At 44.7% G+C, this 17,474-nt stretch overlaps 1 protein-coding gene across 1 annotated transcript in view; it reads left to right on the plus strand.

The window, feature by feature from the left end:
• Positions 1 to 382: 382 nt before the first annotated feature.
• The window catches only part of LOC124804888 (sorbitol dehydrogenase-like), a 72,901-nt gene continuing 55,809 nt past the window's right edge, over positions 383 to 17,474 (plus strand). The window contains exon 1 of the mRNA XM_047265257.1: positions 383 to 498. Within this exon, the coding sequence (XP_047121213.1) occupies positions 445 to 498 (54 nt within the window). The 5' untranslated portion in view covers positions 383 to 444. The remainder of the gene's footprint in view (positions 499 to 17,474) is intronic.

Genomic DNA, 17,474 nt, shown 5'->3' on the forward strand with positions numbered 1-17,474 from the left:
ATCACGGAAAACCTAAATCAGGATGGCCGGACGCGGGATTGAACCGTCGTCCTTCCGAATGCGAGTCCAGTGTTTAACCACTGCGCCACCTCGCTCGGTGTTCGTAAGTTAAGAAAGAGTATTTTCCTGAACATGTATTATTTGTTTTATGCTTCACTTCGACACTTCGTGAGCAGTTTACTGCATGGTCTCATGTATATCATTCGTTTTATGCACTGATAACAGGTTTACTACATCGTCGACTGAGCGACATGCGTTCCACGGCGAGGCGCGCTGTTCGTTGACGAATTTGAAGGGGCCTGCAGCGCGGCCAATAAGCATGAAATAGCTCTGCGCATGCGCGGCGCTCGGTCGCGCGAGCCGGGTTAAAAACACTGCCAGCACGCTCCGCGTGCGTAGTGAAACTGTTCCAGCATCGAAGCAGCATCAGCAGTCGACACCAAGATGGCCGAGAAGAACTTGACAGCCGTCCTATACAAGGCCAACGACTTGAGGCTGGTGAGTACTAGCCCAGTTGCTGTGCATCCGTATAGAGTCGGACGGCGGTAGTTGCAGTCGTTATATTGATCCCAGGGAGGGGATGCGCTTTCTCTGTCGCCGTCGCTGCCACTTGCTATGCGCTTTGCATTCGGCGTTTCTCTGCGTCTGCTGACGATCATGTGTGTCTGTCTTGTAGAAGTAGCAGTGCTGTATTCGCGTGCCACGCTGGTACCAGCGGAATCGGACGTCGCAAACAGCGTAGAGAAAACATGTACAGTACACGTGTTTCTGTCATCCATTTTATTCGCAAGGAGATGATACAACTTTTCTCCATACAAAGGGTTTTAAAATCGTAAAGTGCCTTATAAGTAATTTAGAAGCAAACGAATACTAAATTGAAGTAAAAATCGTGTTTCTATTATAAGTTTAATAGCATTGCATATTCCGATTTGTTGGTTGAGCATCATTCCGAAACCCCGTAACATTTCGTATCATACCGAAAAATTTAGTGAGTTTTCGGATTAGATTCGACAATTTTCGCTTCCGTTTATGCGGTAGAAGCGCACACCACTCGAGTTATTTGTATGGTAGACGATTTGAAACACGGTTTCTTTATAGCTGCTGCGAGAAAACATAAGTTTTACTCCTGTAATAATAGTTTATCAGTCAAACAAAATATAAAACGAATGTAAATTTTGTGTCGAGAATTTGACATTCTTCTCTCCGCTGACATTCCTTTGTGTTTTTAAATTCGAAGGAACTGCTGCATACTATTGAGACAAGTTTAAGAACATGAGGAAGTATAGACCTAAAACACCCTTCAACCACACTAGAATATTTTTCCAGTTGCCCAGAGTGATTTGCGACACGTATGCGATGGAGAGGGGGAATCCCCGTGATGTGTCTTAACGCCTGTGAAGCTGAATAAAACATCTGATCAGCGTTTCCCCATTTATTCTTTTCTTATTCGTAAGTTCGTAAGCGATGGTTACAAATTAAAATATTTCATCGTTCTAATCCGTCAAGCATTTATAGTAAATGCAATGAGGACGTCGACTTAATAAAACATATTTTATAATGAAAAATCTCTCAAAGTAAAAAAGGTGAAGGCAAAATTAAACCTTTTCTTACTATGACAAGGACACCAGCCCATCCAAGAGTGCTACACAGTTTATTAATGACCGTAGGTCCAAGAATCAAGTTATCGAGCGAATTGTTACTGTTCACTGTTCGAACGATCAGCTGGCTGCATAAGAATTACACTGTAGCCACCTGAAATGTAGCTTGATGAGGGACGTGATATTGCTATAGGCGAAAATAGAAAAATATTTGCAATATTTAGCTTGATATTCCAGAAGCTGGCTGTTACAAATGGTTCAAATGGCTCTGAGCACTATGGGCTTAACATCTTAGGTCATCAGTCCCCTAGAACTTAGAACTACTTAAACCTAACTAACCTAAGGACGTCACGCACATCCATGCCCGAGGCAGGATTCGAACCTGCGACGTAGCGGTCGCGCGGATCCAGTCTGAAGCGCCTAGAACCGCACGGTCACCAAGGCCAGCTGGGCTGTTACATTACTGCCAAATATATAGTTAAGTTACATTATTTCTGTCTCATCATCAATGTATCATCTCCTTGCAACGCAAAACGAAATATGAATACACTGTTACAGAATATCTAGTGTGTCACTGTGTTTGCTTGGGTTTATATCATAGAATAAATGCAAGGATTCAGGGTTCGATTCTAGTCGGTCCTATAAGTTTTGTTTTGTTTTGTGCACTTTAACATAACATTCATCTCTGGCATTGCTATGAGACTTTGATAAATATGACGAAATGGACTATGATTTGGTTTCCACGTTAAATTAAGCTCCCTCCCCCCCCCCCCCCCCACACACACACACACACATACACAAAATGGTTCGATTAGCCTGTTCGTGGGTTGGAAAAAAAGCAAGGACATACAATCTCCATTGGAGCAATTCGTGTAGTTAAGCTTCGTTGCACTCAGGTCAATCTTGGCATTAATAACAGCTTTCCTTACGTAGTATAGACTTGTCAGCACTGAAGAGGTGGAGCATATAGAATAATTTAAGACTCGATGCACAGAAAACATATTCAGAATATAACCGAAACATTCAGAATAATTCATAGATCAATTTTAAATTATTGAGACAGTTTTGGACAAATGTAACATCACGCATTTTAAGATGAACATTTACCCCAATTACATTAATGGCCATTTCTGTAGTCTCGTTTCACCGTCTACAATCTCGTTCTTCCTATTATCCAGTATTCTCTCTGTGGAACGAGATATTACTTACTGAATTGTTTCGTAACACTACATTATTTGGTGAACTCCATTGTGCTCCCATAACAACTGTGAGTACGCCGGTTTACCATAGTTAAAAGGTACACTTCATTCAGTAAGCTTCGGCGTGGTTTTATTGCTGCAAGAACGCGAGATGGCTATCCGTAACTATTGCACTAACTCATTCTGTCTTCCCAATCACACATCCATTGTTTTTCTGTACGCACACTTCACTCTACTTGTTCATAAAAGAACAAAAAATTCCGATGATTCGATAGACCATTAATCGTCAGGTCCTATCCATTAATCAGCTTACTATACTTCTGTCTCTCTCGCTGGAATGCTAATCGTGCACTAAATATTAATTTTGAATTCATTAGGCAATAAAGTGGTAGAAAGCTGCAACAGCGTCTAAATTTCCAGTCTGTGCTTTTTGTCACAAACATTGATCTATGGAGAAATGCCAAAGTACGGTATTTGTTATCCGTGGGCGAATACACTACACTAACTTAATGCAGTTACATCCCACTTGCATTATAATTGTACAGGGCGCTGTTGAACGCGGTGGCGTGTCTTCAGATCCACAACTAACGTATTGCAGCTGTAGACGAGATACTCGAATCCCTTACTCGTGGAGTGCGAGAACGTATTGTTTGCAGGCGGAAGAGCGCGCCAAAGACAGCAGCGGCCTTGGGTCACAAGGAAAAGGTGCTACCGCTACAACAGCCTTGTGGCGAAGTGACGAAGCCGTCGGCTTACCAATCGTGCCAAAGAAGCGAGGATGATTCTAATGAAGTTTAAAGTTGCCCGAAAGATATGTTAGTTGTTTATTCTGCTTCAGAACACCCCCAGCGAATGCCACGTAAAACTGATTAAGCCGAAAACGAGTACAATACCAAATCGTACGGCTGTTGACATGAATGGCGTTCTGAGTCCGTGTAGAAGGGGTGTTGCTTGTGGTGATGAGGCAAGAAGAAGAGGTTGTGTCAGCACATCATCTGCTTCCTTCCATTAACATAAGGGGGTGGGGGCATCAACATTAGCGTTTCGGATCGTACTAGAAGATCCCAAGGACTCCCTGAGAAGCTGCGGCGAGCGTTCGGATGTCAGCTATGATTTTGTAGCGCAGGTTGGTGAAAATTGAAGTAAGTCATCATCTCACCTCCCCTTTTCGTCCTTTTTATTCGCTACGAATGTTCGAGCAGAGCTCAGAATGTATAATAGCGACCTTGGGTACGGAGGCGGGGCTTTTCATAGCAGATGAAAGCTTCGGTAAGCTCAATGAATTAAGGAAGCTGTAAGAAAAAAGTGATGATACAATGGAGGTTTTTTTCTTTTATTTTGTGTAGATATCGAGGTGGCGCAGATATTAAAACATGGGGCTGTCCCTCGAGAAGAACTAAGTTCAGGTACTGTATCAGCGATTCAGGTTTCGGAGATTTACATATAGCATGAAATGAAAGACGCAAGACCAGTATCATGCCAGAAACACCAATTTTATAGGATAGTGTGATTGAGGAATCTATTGAAACAAAGATGGTGGCAACATCCTTCGAATTTAAACAAGACTTGGCCTCCCGCGCTCAATTTATTAAGATCTCCCCGACCATCTTATCCAGCAGAGGAGGATATGCGTTTCACGGAATAACAGTGCGGGCTCTGAAAAAAGAGAAGCATTAAAATGGACGTACCTGGCGCCGGAAGTCGAACTCAGTTGTAAGTAATCAGTAATCAAATAAAAAGTATCAGGCACCCCTGTGCAATGCGGGATTGACCAGTAAAAGTGATGAGGCAGAGCTCCTGTACAATAGGCGGGAAGTATAATGGTTGACAAAAGAGAAATAGTGGAATGTGTCGGGCAGTAATGCTCAGTGACTGCGAAGGTGGTCTAGTCATTGGATGTCGCCTGAGTAACTAACCTCTCAGGGACATTTCAGTTCATCTAAAGTTCTCAAAGTCAATTATTGGTGATGTGATTGTGAAGCGGAAACGCTAAGGAACAACCACAGTGAAAGCAGATCAACCAGGCATCATGTACTGACCGACAGGGTGTACTGCGGGAGGATAGTTGTAAAAGATCGCGTGAAATAAGCGGAAAAAATCACTCTTAAGTTCAAAATGCTACCAGCAACCCAGATAGCGCAATGACCGTGTGTATGGAGTTAAAAAAGAAAGGGATGGAGTGATCACACGTTTCTGCAGTCAGTGTCAAGCGACCCCTGAGATGATGCTGAGAGCGACGCCACTGGACGCGGAAGGCTGGAAACTAGTGACATGGAGTTATGAATGACGCTATGCCCTGTGGCAATTCGATGTATGGGTTTGGCTTTGGCGGAAGCTTGGAGGACGTTACCTGTCAGAGCATGTAGTACCAACAATGAAGCACAGACAAAGTGGTGTTACGGCATGGTAATGTTTTCGTCGTTAGGATGTGGTCGTCGTCTTGCGCCTTAGAAAATGCTAAATGTGGTAGAATAAAATCATTTTGCAGCATTCACCAGAGGACCTTCCTCATTGCTCAGCGGGGAAAGCGCTTCAGTGTACGCCACATGTCAATGTGGCGTACACTTCTCAGGGCTCTGTGCTATCCCCTCTTCTTTTTAATATCTATGTCAATGACATGCCCGTCCTCCGTCACTGCCATTTGGTGCAATTCGCCGATGACACGGCGTTTTATACGACCGGCTGCAATCCTGATCAACTCATTGCCCGCCTCCAAAGGCAAGTGGACGCTACAGTCACCTGGTGTCGTTCCAGTAAAATGGCCCTCAATGCCGCAAAAACCATGGTCGTGTATTTCGCTAAACGGCGCCTTGTACTCCGAAACAAGATCTCAATCGGGGCGTCCGGGTCCCGTGGGTCCAAGCTACCAAGTATCTCGGGGTCTGGTTGGATAAGAAACTTTTCTTCCACCGCCACGCAGAATACGTCACCCATAAAGGGTTAAAGTTGACAAAGGCCTTGTACCCGCTCTTCGCCAGCCGAGAACTGAATTTAGATACCAAGCTGCGGCTGTATCACTACGTTGTCCTACCCTCACTAACGTATGGTTCCTCGGCGTGGGCCACGATTAGTAAGTCCCGGGTGCTGACGCTCCAGCGCCTACAGGGTAAAGTTCTCAGGTGGAGTCTTCACGCCCCTCCGCTCACCAGGATTGTCACTCTGCATGAGGAGACAAATACAGCCCTTCTCAAAACGACCATTCGCCGTAAGGCTCGCCAATTGCACACAAAAGTGGACGTCCTCGGCGAGACAATCGCTGGACTCCAAACCATCGGCACTACAGTTCCACGGCGCTGGTACCGACACCCAGTTCCGCTCACCATCCTGGAGGACTCGGATTCGGGCTCTGACTGACGATAGGCCCAATACGACAACGTTTTTCTGCCAATATCGTGCAGTCGCTAGCAGTGGCCTGTTCACGTCCAGCCACTTTTCTCCCTGACCACAGAGTTGGCGCATTACTGGACACCTCCTCTGTCCTTCCACCGTCGGAGAGTGGCACGGAACTTAAAGTTCCACCGCCACACCTTCAAAGTGCTATGCTCGGCTGTTATTCAGCCGTTGCTTTGAGTCTCCTCTTATTTGTCCACCGAAACAGTTGGACCGGATCTGAACCGGTGACGCTGTGTATTAGTACCCCGCAAATAAATAAATAAATAAATAAAAAATAAATAAATAAAAAATAAAAAAATTAAAAATGTACTGCATACAGTAGAGGAACAGTTAGGAGACGATGCTCGTTTGTATCAGCGTGACGGTGCACATTGTCAACTGTGTGGTCTGTGTAAAGTGACATTCCTAAAATGGACTGGACTGTTTAGAGTCCCGATATGACCCTAATGGAAAACGTATGGGATGACTTAGGACGTCAATTTCTCTCCAGACACCAGCATGCAACGTTGCTACCTTCTTTGGTTCCCGCTCTTGACGAAGAATGCGCTGCCGTTTCTCCGCAACATTCAGACACCACACTGAAAGTGCCCTCAGCAGAGTTGAATCCATCGTAAAGACGAAGACTGGACGCACCCCATACTAAGGTCCTCTGATAGGTGTCTGGGTACTACTGATCAGACATTGTATCAGCGCGACACCACCAGTAGTCCAGGCAAAGAGTATACGTAACAGCTCGCAGTATCTGAAGAAGACTGGATCAGTCGTTGAAATATTATACCCGAAAGCACAGCATTAATCATACGAGAGAGAACCTGAGAGATCACATCTAACAGAATTTCTCGAGGAACTTAAATGTGACTCTTTTGGCAGTGAGGTTTCGCCGTTATTACGAAAAACTAGCTCCTAAATTTAAAGACACAGCAAGCGAGAAAGACTGTGCTACAATATCACACTGAGATGACAAAAGTCAAGTCGATATGCACATATACAGTTGGCGGTAGTATCGCGTTCATAAGGTATAAAAGGGCAGTGCATTGGCGGAACTGCCATTTATACCCAGGTGATCAATGTGAAAAGCTTTCCGACGTGATTTCGGCCGCACGACGGGAATTAAGACTTTGAACGCGGAATGGTAGTTGGAGCTAGGCGCGTGGTACATTCCATTTCGGAAATCATTGGGGAACTGAATATTTCGAGATTCACAGTGTCAAGTGTGTGTCGAGAATACCAAGTTTCAGGCATTACCTCTCACCTCGGACAACGCAGTGGCCGACGAGCTTAGCTTAACGACCGAGAACATCGGTTTTTGCTTAGAGTTGTCAGCACTAACAGACAAGCAACACTGCGTGAAATAACCGGAGAAATCAATGTGGGACGTACGATGAACGTATCTGTCAGGACGTGCGGTGAAATGTGACGTTAATCGGCTATGGCAGCAGACGACCGACGCGAGTGCCTTTGCTACCACACACATCGCCTGCAGGGTCTCTCCTGGGTTCGTGATCACATGAGTTGCACCCTAGGCGACTGGAAAACACTTGCCTGGTCAGATGAGCCCCGATTACATTTGGTATCAGCTGAGGGTAGGGTTCGAGTGAGGCGCAAACCCCACAAATCCATGGACCCGAGTTGTGATCAAGGTACTGTGCGATCTGGTTGTGGCTCCTTAATGGTGTGGGCTCTGTTTGCATGGTGTGGACCGGGTCCTCTGGTCCAATAGAATCGGTCATTAGATGGAAGTAGTTACGTTCGGCTACTTGGAGAAAACTCGTAGCCATTCATGAACTTCATGTTCCCAAACAAAGATGGAATTTCTTGTTGATGACAATGCACCCGGTCACTGGGCCATAATGGTTCGCAATTGGTTCGAAGACCATTTTGTAGAATTTGAGCGAATGATCTAGCCATCCAGATCGCCGACATGAGTTCCATCGAAGGGGACGTAACCAAGAGGTCAATTCGTGTATAAAATCCGGTACTGGCAATACTTCCGCATTTATGGACGGCTGTAGAGGCAACATGATTCAACATTTCTGCCGTCTTGAGTCCATGCCACGTCGAGTTGCTGCACTATGCCCAGCAAAAGGAGAAGGGGGGGGGGGTGCCCGACACGGTATTGGGAGGTATCCGATGACTTTTGTCCCCTCTTTGTGTTTCGCGCGTATGGTTAACGGGAATAAGAAAAGATAGATTGTGGTATGTACGGAGGTATATAGGCAGTCGTGTTTCCCTGAGTGGTTTTGACAGAAAATCGCTAATATTTGTACTAAGTATCGGCCAGCACGTAGAATATAAAAGTAGAAGTAGAGCTTCTCTGTCTCGTCACTAGGGCAGCAAATTGTTTGTCTGCGTTGTAGCTGCCGGCGCTGAGGTTGGTGCTAATTGGCCGGCCTTGAACGCCAGTGCGTCTGCTGGTAATCAGGCGACCACTTACGTAAGCGGCGAGCCCGCGGTAGGGTCATGTGTCCGGGGTCAGGAGAGTCCCGCCCCCCAATGCCGCGAATGGTACACTCAGATAACGAGGCCGTGCGCACTTAGCGGGCAATGAGGGGCAGGCAGCGGCTCTGTTGACAGAGCTGTTGGCTAAACAGTAAGCTGACGCCCTGTCCGATAAGCGCCGCCGGAATAACACCATCGTTCCAGGGTTATCAGCGGATAACGCAATGTTGGCTCCAGCGCTTAATTACTCCACGAGGCTAGTAGTGGCTTTCAGTATTCTAAACAATTCCGCCAGATGGAGTGGCGTGAATTTCAGAAACAAGTTGCCCCACTGTTCATTTCCGTAATTATCCACAGAGAAGGAACACCGAACAAGTATTCATCTGTCATCCACATGACACAGATACACCCACTACACTAACGAAAGGAGCGAGCGATACTGTACCTCACACACCGTGTTTACCAGGGGGGTTTCAAATCAGCCCTTCCATAAACCGATTTTCCAGTTCTGGTTCATCATGTACGCAGTCCAGTATCGGTTCTGGCTGCTGGATCTCAATTTCCACGATCTGTGTTAGGTTGTATACTGGGTGGTTTTCGCTAAATGGGAACCAACTGCAGGACATGATCCCTGAGAGGATCATCATCATCTTGAACAGTTTCTAGCCCCAGGCTGGGTGTGTTCGCAACATAAGCAGACCATCTAGTCATGTTTTCTCACCATATTTCTGTGTTCACTCTGGTCCAGCCCTCGCCTCATTTTTCAACACATCCCTCCACATCTTTCAGCTATTTACTGCTTGGACTTCCTCTGTGTCGTTTCCATCGCATCTCTATTTCATGTATCTCCTTGTGAATCCTCCTGTTTTGTATTCTCTTTACGTACCCGTACCGTCTTAGCGGTGATATTGCTATTCTGCTGTCTCAGAAGACCAACCCAGCTTGTGGCAGATGGGAACACTGTAAAGTAGGGCGTGGCCTACAAGGGTGAAGTACAGTGAGCACTTCGAGTAACCTGGGACGGGTACGTTAGCTGTGAAGGCACATTAGGAACTCCCGAAAAGTGGCGGCTAATGAGGTTCTGACGTGGCTGTGATAGGCCTCGCTAGCCAACAGTGTTAATCAACAACCAGCTTTCAACAAGGGAACTAGCCTCAGAAAGGATGAATATAAGGCAACTACAATGAGAGGATGACGAGCAAAAAGTCATACTGGAATTTGTCCGAAAATTTGTTCCAGGCAATGTACATCCACTTGAAGGTGGAGATGAATGAACTTCGACAGTGTAGGTTTCAATTACTGATAGCACACTTGAGAAGACTCCAGACAACTTGCAACGTTTTGTCGGAACTAGTGTTTTAGCTCCACACTTCAGAGAGCATTGTAATGGAGCACCATCATGCCGTAGGTATATTACCCCTCGTACTTTTTTCAGAAATGGCACTCCAGACCATCACTCCTAGTTGTCGAGCCGTATGGCGAGCGAATGTCAGATTGGTAGCCCACTGCTGTCCAGGGCGTCTCCAGATACGTGACCGAGCGAGGTGACACAGTGGCTAGCACACTGGACTCGCATTCTGAAGGACGACGGTTCAGTCCCGCGTCCGGCCATCCTGATTTAGGTTTTCCGTGATTTCCCTAAATCGCTCCAGGCAAATGTCGGTATGGTTCCTTTGCAAGGGCACGGCCGGCTTCCTTCCCCGTTCTTCCCTAATTCAATGACCTCGCTGTCTGGTCTCCTCCTCCAAACAACCCAACCCCCAACCCAGATACGTCTTCGCAAGTCATTGGGGCTCAGCTCGAAGCTGGACTTATCACAGAGGACAGTTCTAGTTCAGTCAATGAGATTCCAGGCTGAAGACCTGTCTGGAGACGCTCCTGACAGCTGTGGGATCCCAACCTGACTGCCGCTAGCCATACAGCCCGCCAACCAGTAATGATGATCTAGGGTGCTATTCCATTTCATAGCAGGACCCTCTAGTTGTCATCCGCAGCACCCTTTCAGCACAGCGGTAGTCGACGATAGTCTACGCCCTGTTTTGTTGCCCTTCATGGCAAGCCATCCTGGGCTTACATTTCAGCAAGATAATGTCCGCCTGTACCCAGCAAGAGTTTTTAGTGTGTCTTCGTATTTGCCAAACCCTACCTTGGCCAACAAGGTCGCCGGATCTCTTCCCACTTGAGAACGTTTTGATGCCTTATGGGCAGGACCCACTAACGAGCTCGGGATTTTGCCGATCCAACGCACCAGTTGGACATAATTTGGCACTATATCCCTCAGGAGAACACCCAACAGCTCTTATTAATCAGTGCCAAGCCGAATAACTACTTGCATAAGGGCCACGGGTGGACCAACGTGTTATTGACTTGCTCGGTTTGTGAATCTCTTTCCTTGAATGAATCATTCAGTGCTTCTAAAATTTCAATACTTTTTCGTCTGTAGGCATACATCATATCTAACAATTTCTGTCGCTTTCAGATAATGCCTTCGTGATGCGTCGTTTATTTTGTTTTAGAGTATATTGCCAGAGGTCAAAGACCAAAATCGTCGGACTACTGGGGATGAAAACGAGAGCTTTTGACCTACAATCTGTCACTTTACCACTTTTTTCTGTCTTTGCTTTCTATCTGTTTCTTCGTTGTTTTCCTTCTTCATTTCTTCATCGCATGATATCTCTCATATTCCACCGATAAAACCTTTACTCAGCTTTTTAATACAGAGTCCCATACCGAACAAGCTGAACTACCGTGCCGGCAATGATACCTCGGAAAACTGATTCCAACAGTAGTGTGTACCACTAACAGCAAAAAGTACGAGGCATGTTTTTTAAGTAAGTACCGTTTCGAAATTAAAAAAAGACGTGCTAAGATATCTCAATAATTTTATTTTCACATGAAAGCCTGTACCTTAATCTACGCACTGACGCCATTACAGTCTGATTCTTCCTTGTTTGTGTACTGATTGTTTAAGATGCCTCCGATAATCGTGATTCCCGCCGACTGTGAAGTAGGGGCTGTTATAAGATTTCTTAGTGTCAAAGGCCTAAAAGCGATCGATATTCGTCATAAGATCTGTACAGTTTACGGAGAAAACATTATGAGTGATGGAAAGGTAAGAAAGTAGGTGAGAGCATTTAAAGGTGGCCGCACGAATGTGCATGGTGAACAACGGAGTGGACGTCCTTCGGTCGTTAATGAAAGTTTGGTGCAGGAAGTGGACAATAAGGTGTGAGAAAACAGACGCTTTACGATTTCCTCCTTACGGGATGACTTTCCTAACGTTTCTCGTAGTGTTTTGTATGACATTTTGACCGAGCACTCGAATTACCGAAAATTGTGCGCCGTTGGGTACCGAAAATGTTGACGGATGTGCACAAGTCCAAACGTTTAGACAGTGCATTGAATTTCCTTGAGCGGTACCACAACTACGGTGATGATTTCTTAAGTCAAATTTTTACGGGCGATGAAACATGGGTGGCCTACGTCACACCAGAATCAAAGCAACAGTCCATTGAAGTTGAGCAAGGACATCGTTTTGCTGCAAGACAATGCCCGTCTGCCTTTGGCGAATCAGACCAAAGATCTTATCACATCTTTTCTATGGGAAACTCTAGATCATCTTCCGTACAGCCCCAATCTTGCGCCTAGTGACTGCCATCTGTTCCTGCACTTGAAGAAACACCTGGGCGGTCAGCGTCTTGACGAAGTCAAAACAGTGGTGATGCAGTGGTTAACAATTCAGGCGGCAGACTTCTATGAGGAGGGTATCCAAAAACTGGTACAACGTTATGACAAGTGCCTCAATATTGACGGAAATTATGTAGAAAAGTAGATTAAGGTACAGGCTTTCATGTAAAAATAAAATTATTGAGATATCTTAGCACGTCTTTTTTTAAATTTCAAAACATTACTTACTTAAAAAACACGCCTCGTAATTCATATGATTTAGTAATAAATCAGCCAGATAAATGGCGTCCTAATGACGACAAATGAGTACAGTTTTCTAACACAAAAACTAGCGCACACTGCACCGATCTGCTAAGCCTCACTGTGTTCCACCAGCAAAGCATTGTCTGCTTTCTCTTTAGCTCCCTATTTCACTACTCTCAATCTTCATACTCCCATCACAGAAAGGTTTGCTTAAAGAACTAAAACGGTATTTACAAAACAAGACTTTCATGGAAAATACTAAGGCCGGCCGCGGTGGTCGTGCGGTTCTAGGCGCTCCAGTCCGGAGCCGCGCTGCTGCTACGGTCGCAGGTTCGAATCCTGCCTCGGGCATGGATGTGTGTGATGTCCTTAGGTTATTTAGGTTTAATTAGTTCTAAGTTCTAGGGGACTGATGACCACAGCAGTTGAGTCCCATAGTGCTCAGAGCCATTTGAACCATTGAAAATACTAACAGTGGATTGAGAATCGGTGCACCGGCCTCACATTCCAAATGAGGTATGATCAAAAACTGGCTGGTTTACATTTCGCATTGTCTATTGAACTGATACTAGATGGTTTCTTTTATTCAACGTAGCCACAGTTATGTCCTTTTATAGTCTTAATCAGTATAAGTTTACCATCTACTTCATATAAAAAGAATGCAATTTTCAATCTCGAATTACTTTCATTTAATGATGAAAAACTATGCTTTCCATAGACTGTACACTCTCACAGGAAAAAAATTTTCTTGCCCCTTTCTTTGAATATCGCGTGACATTTACGGAGACCGTAAGTACGGCACGTGGATGGATTAAAAAAAACTTTCTTGATAAGGACACTGCGGCAGACTTTTAGGAGTTTACAGAGTAAGTTGTGTCACTGTCTGGCAGGACACTTGAAGAGTTTATTCAAATAGTATTGAAATGACTTAAATATTTACTAAGAAACAAGAAAAATTATATTGTTTGCTTCCGTTATATTAACGTGCGTGATTTTCCGCCTGACACACAAAATATTAATTACAGTTGTTCTCTGAAAAGACATAACATCTAACCTCTGAAAAACTTGTAGGATTTTGATAACCTTCCCTACGATCATGTAAAAAGCAAAAATATTAAGTAGGACGCACGTTCCTGGTGTTTTAAAGTACTCTGAAATAAATATTCAGGGAAGTGTTTCCTATCTACTTTTGTTGACATGGTCTGTCAAACACTGACGTAAAATTCAGTTAATGTCGTAAAATACTTTAATATGCCTCCCGCCCCCCCCCCCCCTCCCCGCCAATGGGATAACACTAAGTACACAATACATTACGCACCACTCACTTTCTGGAGGAAAAAACAAGTCGTGTAAAACACATTGGTTTATGTAAGATCGTTTACATAGAATAAAAGAGAAAAGCTGATGAGAGTTGACAAGGTGAAGCGTAAGAAGCTACAACGTCGCTCTGTAGATAATTCAGCAGAGAGAACGTCCCATTCGCAAACTTGATGGGAAATGTTTTTTAACAAACATGATCGAAGCTATATAGTGCTTAATTAAAATAAACTGAAAATGCAGGAGATATGCTGGTGGGTTTAGTGGGGTGGAGGAGGAGGAGGAGGAGGGGGGGGGGAGGTTGGGGAGAGAGACAGGGTGGAAAGTGTAGGGAAGGGCAAAGCACTTAATCGACAGTATCCTGAATGTTCTAGATGGCAGAATTGACGACTGGAATTGTGTGATAAGTGGTGCATATTTCTTTATAAAACTTACTAAATAATATACTTTGTACAACGGACTGACAGGATATTAAATAAAAATCTAGTTGTAGATAACACTAATGAAGGAGGCAAAAACTGAAATGACACAATTTTAATGTTCGTATATATTTCAACAAAGAATAATGTACGTTGATAACAAGTTACGTAATGTAAGAGCTCAATTTACAGACTGACCTGAACGTATTACAGTATTGTGCTGGGCACGATGGTTCGTAAATACGTGCTCGTGCTGCTAGTATGTGTTGGTGTAGCCTTGTGTTTAATGAAACCGAAACCTTATCCTCTGCCCTCATTTCCTGCCGTGGAACGGGAAAAAGTTTCGTGGCTAGCGAACGTCATTGGACGGACAACGAACACACCAGTAAAGTTTGAGCCTTCTCACTATGTTTGCCGTCAACGTCAGGCTAGTTTCCGTCCTCGTCCTCTCATTCATTTCGTTTCGCTATCATACACTCACTCACATGGCGTGCTAAAAATCAGAAATACTCCCAAGGAGAGATCACACTGATAGTGAGTAGACATTATACTAAGAGAGCTAAACCTGTGTAGCCAGACAGTGGTCATAAAATCATATATATATAATTGAAAATAATGTTTAAGACAAGTATCTTAATTACTACAACATCTCGTCTACTTTTCAAATATGCGGTACTGCATTACGAACACCTCTTCCATAGTTACTTCAGTGATTTTCGGCACCCACCGAACACTGAATCATTGGTTATTCGTTGACAATGTCAATGGGAGATAACCGATCTGTTGATTTAAAATGTGTTGCTAAAAATGACAAGATCACAGATTTTCTTTATTGATTAGCGGTATCGGCGCACTGTCGAGTCAGCTTCAGATCAATCTAACAACATTTTAGACTGATATATGAAACTATCAGCCTAGACTGCGGTAATGAAACCAACCTTTACCTAGGTTTCAGCCCAAGTAATTGAGCCTTCTTCAGAAGATAAACCTGATTCTATCATATGTGTACGAGGGCATGGTCTAAAAATAAAACAGCCGGAATAGGCGTCTAGACCATGCCCTCGTAGACATATTACAGAATCAGGTTTATCTTCTGAAGAAGGCTCAATTACTTGTGCTGAAACCTAGGTAAAGGTTGGTTTCATTACCACAATCGAGGCTGATAGTTTCTTATATGTTAGATTATCACGATTCCTGACTGGGCTGCAATGTTGAAAATACTAAAATTTTAGACTGATACGAAGATGGCTCGGCAGTGAGCCGAAACCGCCAATCAATAAAGAAAATTTGCGATTTAACATACGATTTTTATCCATACATATTTGAAACAATGGTGGTCAGCATTATAACAGCCACCGCGCCACACGACACTGGATTCCACCACGCAGAATTATGTACAAAGGACCGATGTGCCCCACTGCAATGGCGTCATACGTAGGTTGAGAAAATGTGTGTGAATTTCTAAGTGACCAGACTGCTGAGGTCATCGGTCCCTAGCCTTACACACTTCTTAAAGTAACTTAAGCTAAGAACAACACTCATACCCATTCCCGAGGAAGGACTCGAACCTCCGGCAGGAGGGGCCGCGCAGTCCGTGACATGGCGCCCCAGATCGTTCGGCCACTCCGCGCGGTCATACGTAGGTCAGAATAACAAAATAATTGACAAGCGAGCACAGTTGAGCATGGGAGGGAGCTTTCACTGTTAGCCATTTTTTATGCGTGCAGTCCGGCTGTAACAGGTAACCTAAGCAGTTCAGCACTGGGTACATTCATACACTCACTGTGAATGCCTAATCAGTTTTCTGTGCCCATTCCGCTACTAGCTTCTGACATTTGCTGCAGACTTTCACCATGGAAGAAAGAGACCGCACTAAAAGGTTTTTCAAAGAAACTGGAATTTTTCTCTATTTTATACTTTATTTACAACCGAAAGAAATCATTGCACGAAAATCATATCGTGGGAGATTCATCTCAAAAACTGCCTTTGCGACAACGCACTACTATGCGTTTATGCCCGTCACGCGTCTGCCCTAGCAGATGATCGCGTGCTGTAGCAGATGACGAGTTGTCCGACAAAAAACCGCATAGCGAACTGTATGCATACGAGGACAAGACTCTTCTCTACTGCGCGCCTCTTTGCCGCTGCTGGTGGTATTATTCCGTAAAACATGCTATATGATGCGTTCCCAACTGTCGGCACTTCCTGCGCAGTCGCCGAGCTTTCCACATGACGAGTGCAGCGATTTAATGTAGATTTGGTGTTACGTTTATGTTTGTTATTTCATTATCAGAACTTAACGGCTTGCCGTGGAGTTACCAGATAGGCTCACGGCGCTTGAAGGCAGGAATAATGAGTCGGCTGTGTGTGTCTGTAAAGCGATCAACATTGCACGTTCTCGCGACGCCAGGGAGAATCAGTAGGCGAGATTGATACCATACTTCAGAGCAACATGATTCAGCGGCCACCCCACCGAGAGTGTAGTATCCGCCTCACAGAGCCCGTTATATTAACAGCGAGTGCGGCAAAACCCGCCATCCAAACCACAGCGGCACCACACGTAATCCCAAATGTGTTGAGATTAGCTTCACTTACGCTACTACCTCAAGTTCATATTTTTTTATTTTGCTTTGATTACTGTGGTAGATTAGCCTCGTTTGCCACACCTCAGCCGGCCGGAGTGGCCGTGCGGTTCTAGGTGCTGCTGTCTGGAACCGAGCGACCGCTACGGTCGCAGGTTCGAATCCTGTCTCGGGCATGGATGTGTGTGATGTCCCTAGGTTAGTTAGGTTTAATTAGTTCTAAGTTCTAGGCGACCGATGACCTCGGAAGTTAAGTAGCATAGTGCTCAGAGCCATTTTTTTTAACCACACCTCAACAACATTAAAAATGTTTCTCCTGTTGTCTTGAAAATCTCTGTAAACTGATTCCTCACACTCACGGACGGTGGGCACTCTCGTGTGTACTCGTAACGCCTTCATGAATGGTGGGGATTACCGGACCGACTCGACTGAGAGTGTTTGTTCGTAGACATTTTCATGGAAAGTTACCTTTGTAAATGCGTTCTGAGATTATTGAGCCTCTTAACGCTCCAATAACGGAACTGTCTAGTGTCAAGACGTTTTTTCTCACATTGTTCCCATGCTCTACCCGTCCGTTTTATGCTCCAATCCCAGCAA

The sequence above is a fragment of the Schistocerca piceifrons genome, chromosome 7 (assembly GCF_021461385.2).
Source record: "Schistocerca piceifrons isolate TAMUIC-IGC-003096 chromosome 7, iqSchPice1.1, whole genome shotgun sequence".
NCBI classification, from domain to species: Eukaryota; Metazoa; Arthropoda; class Insecta; order Orthoptera; family Acrididae; genus Schistocerca; species Schistocerca piceifrons.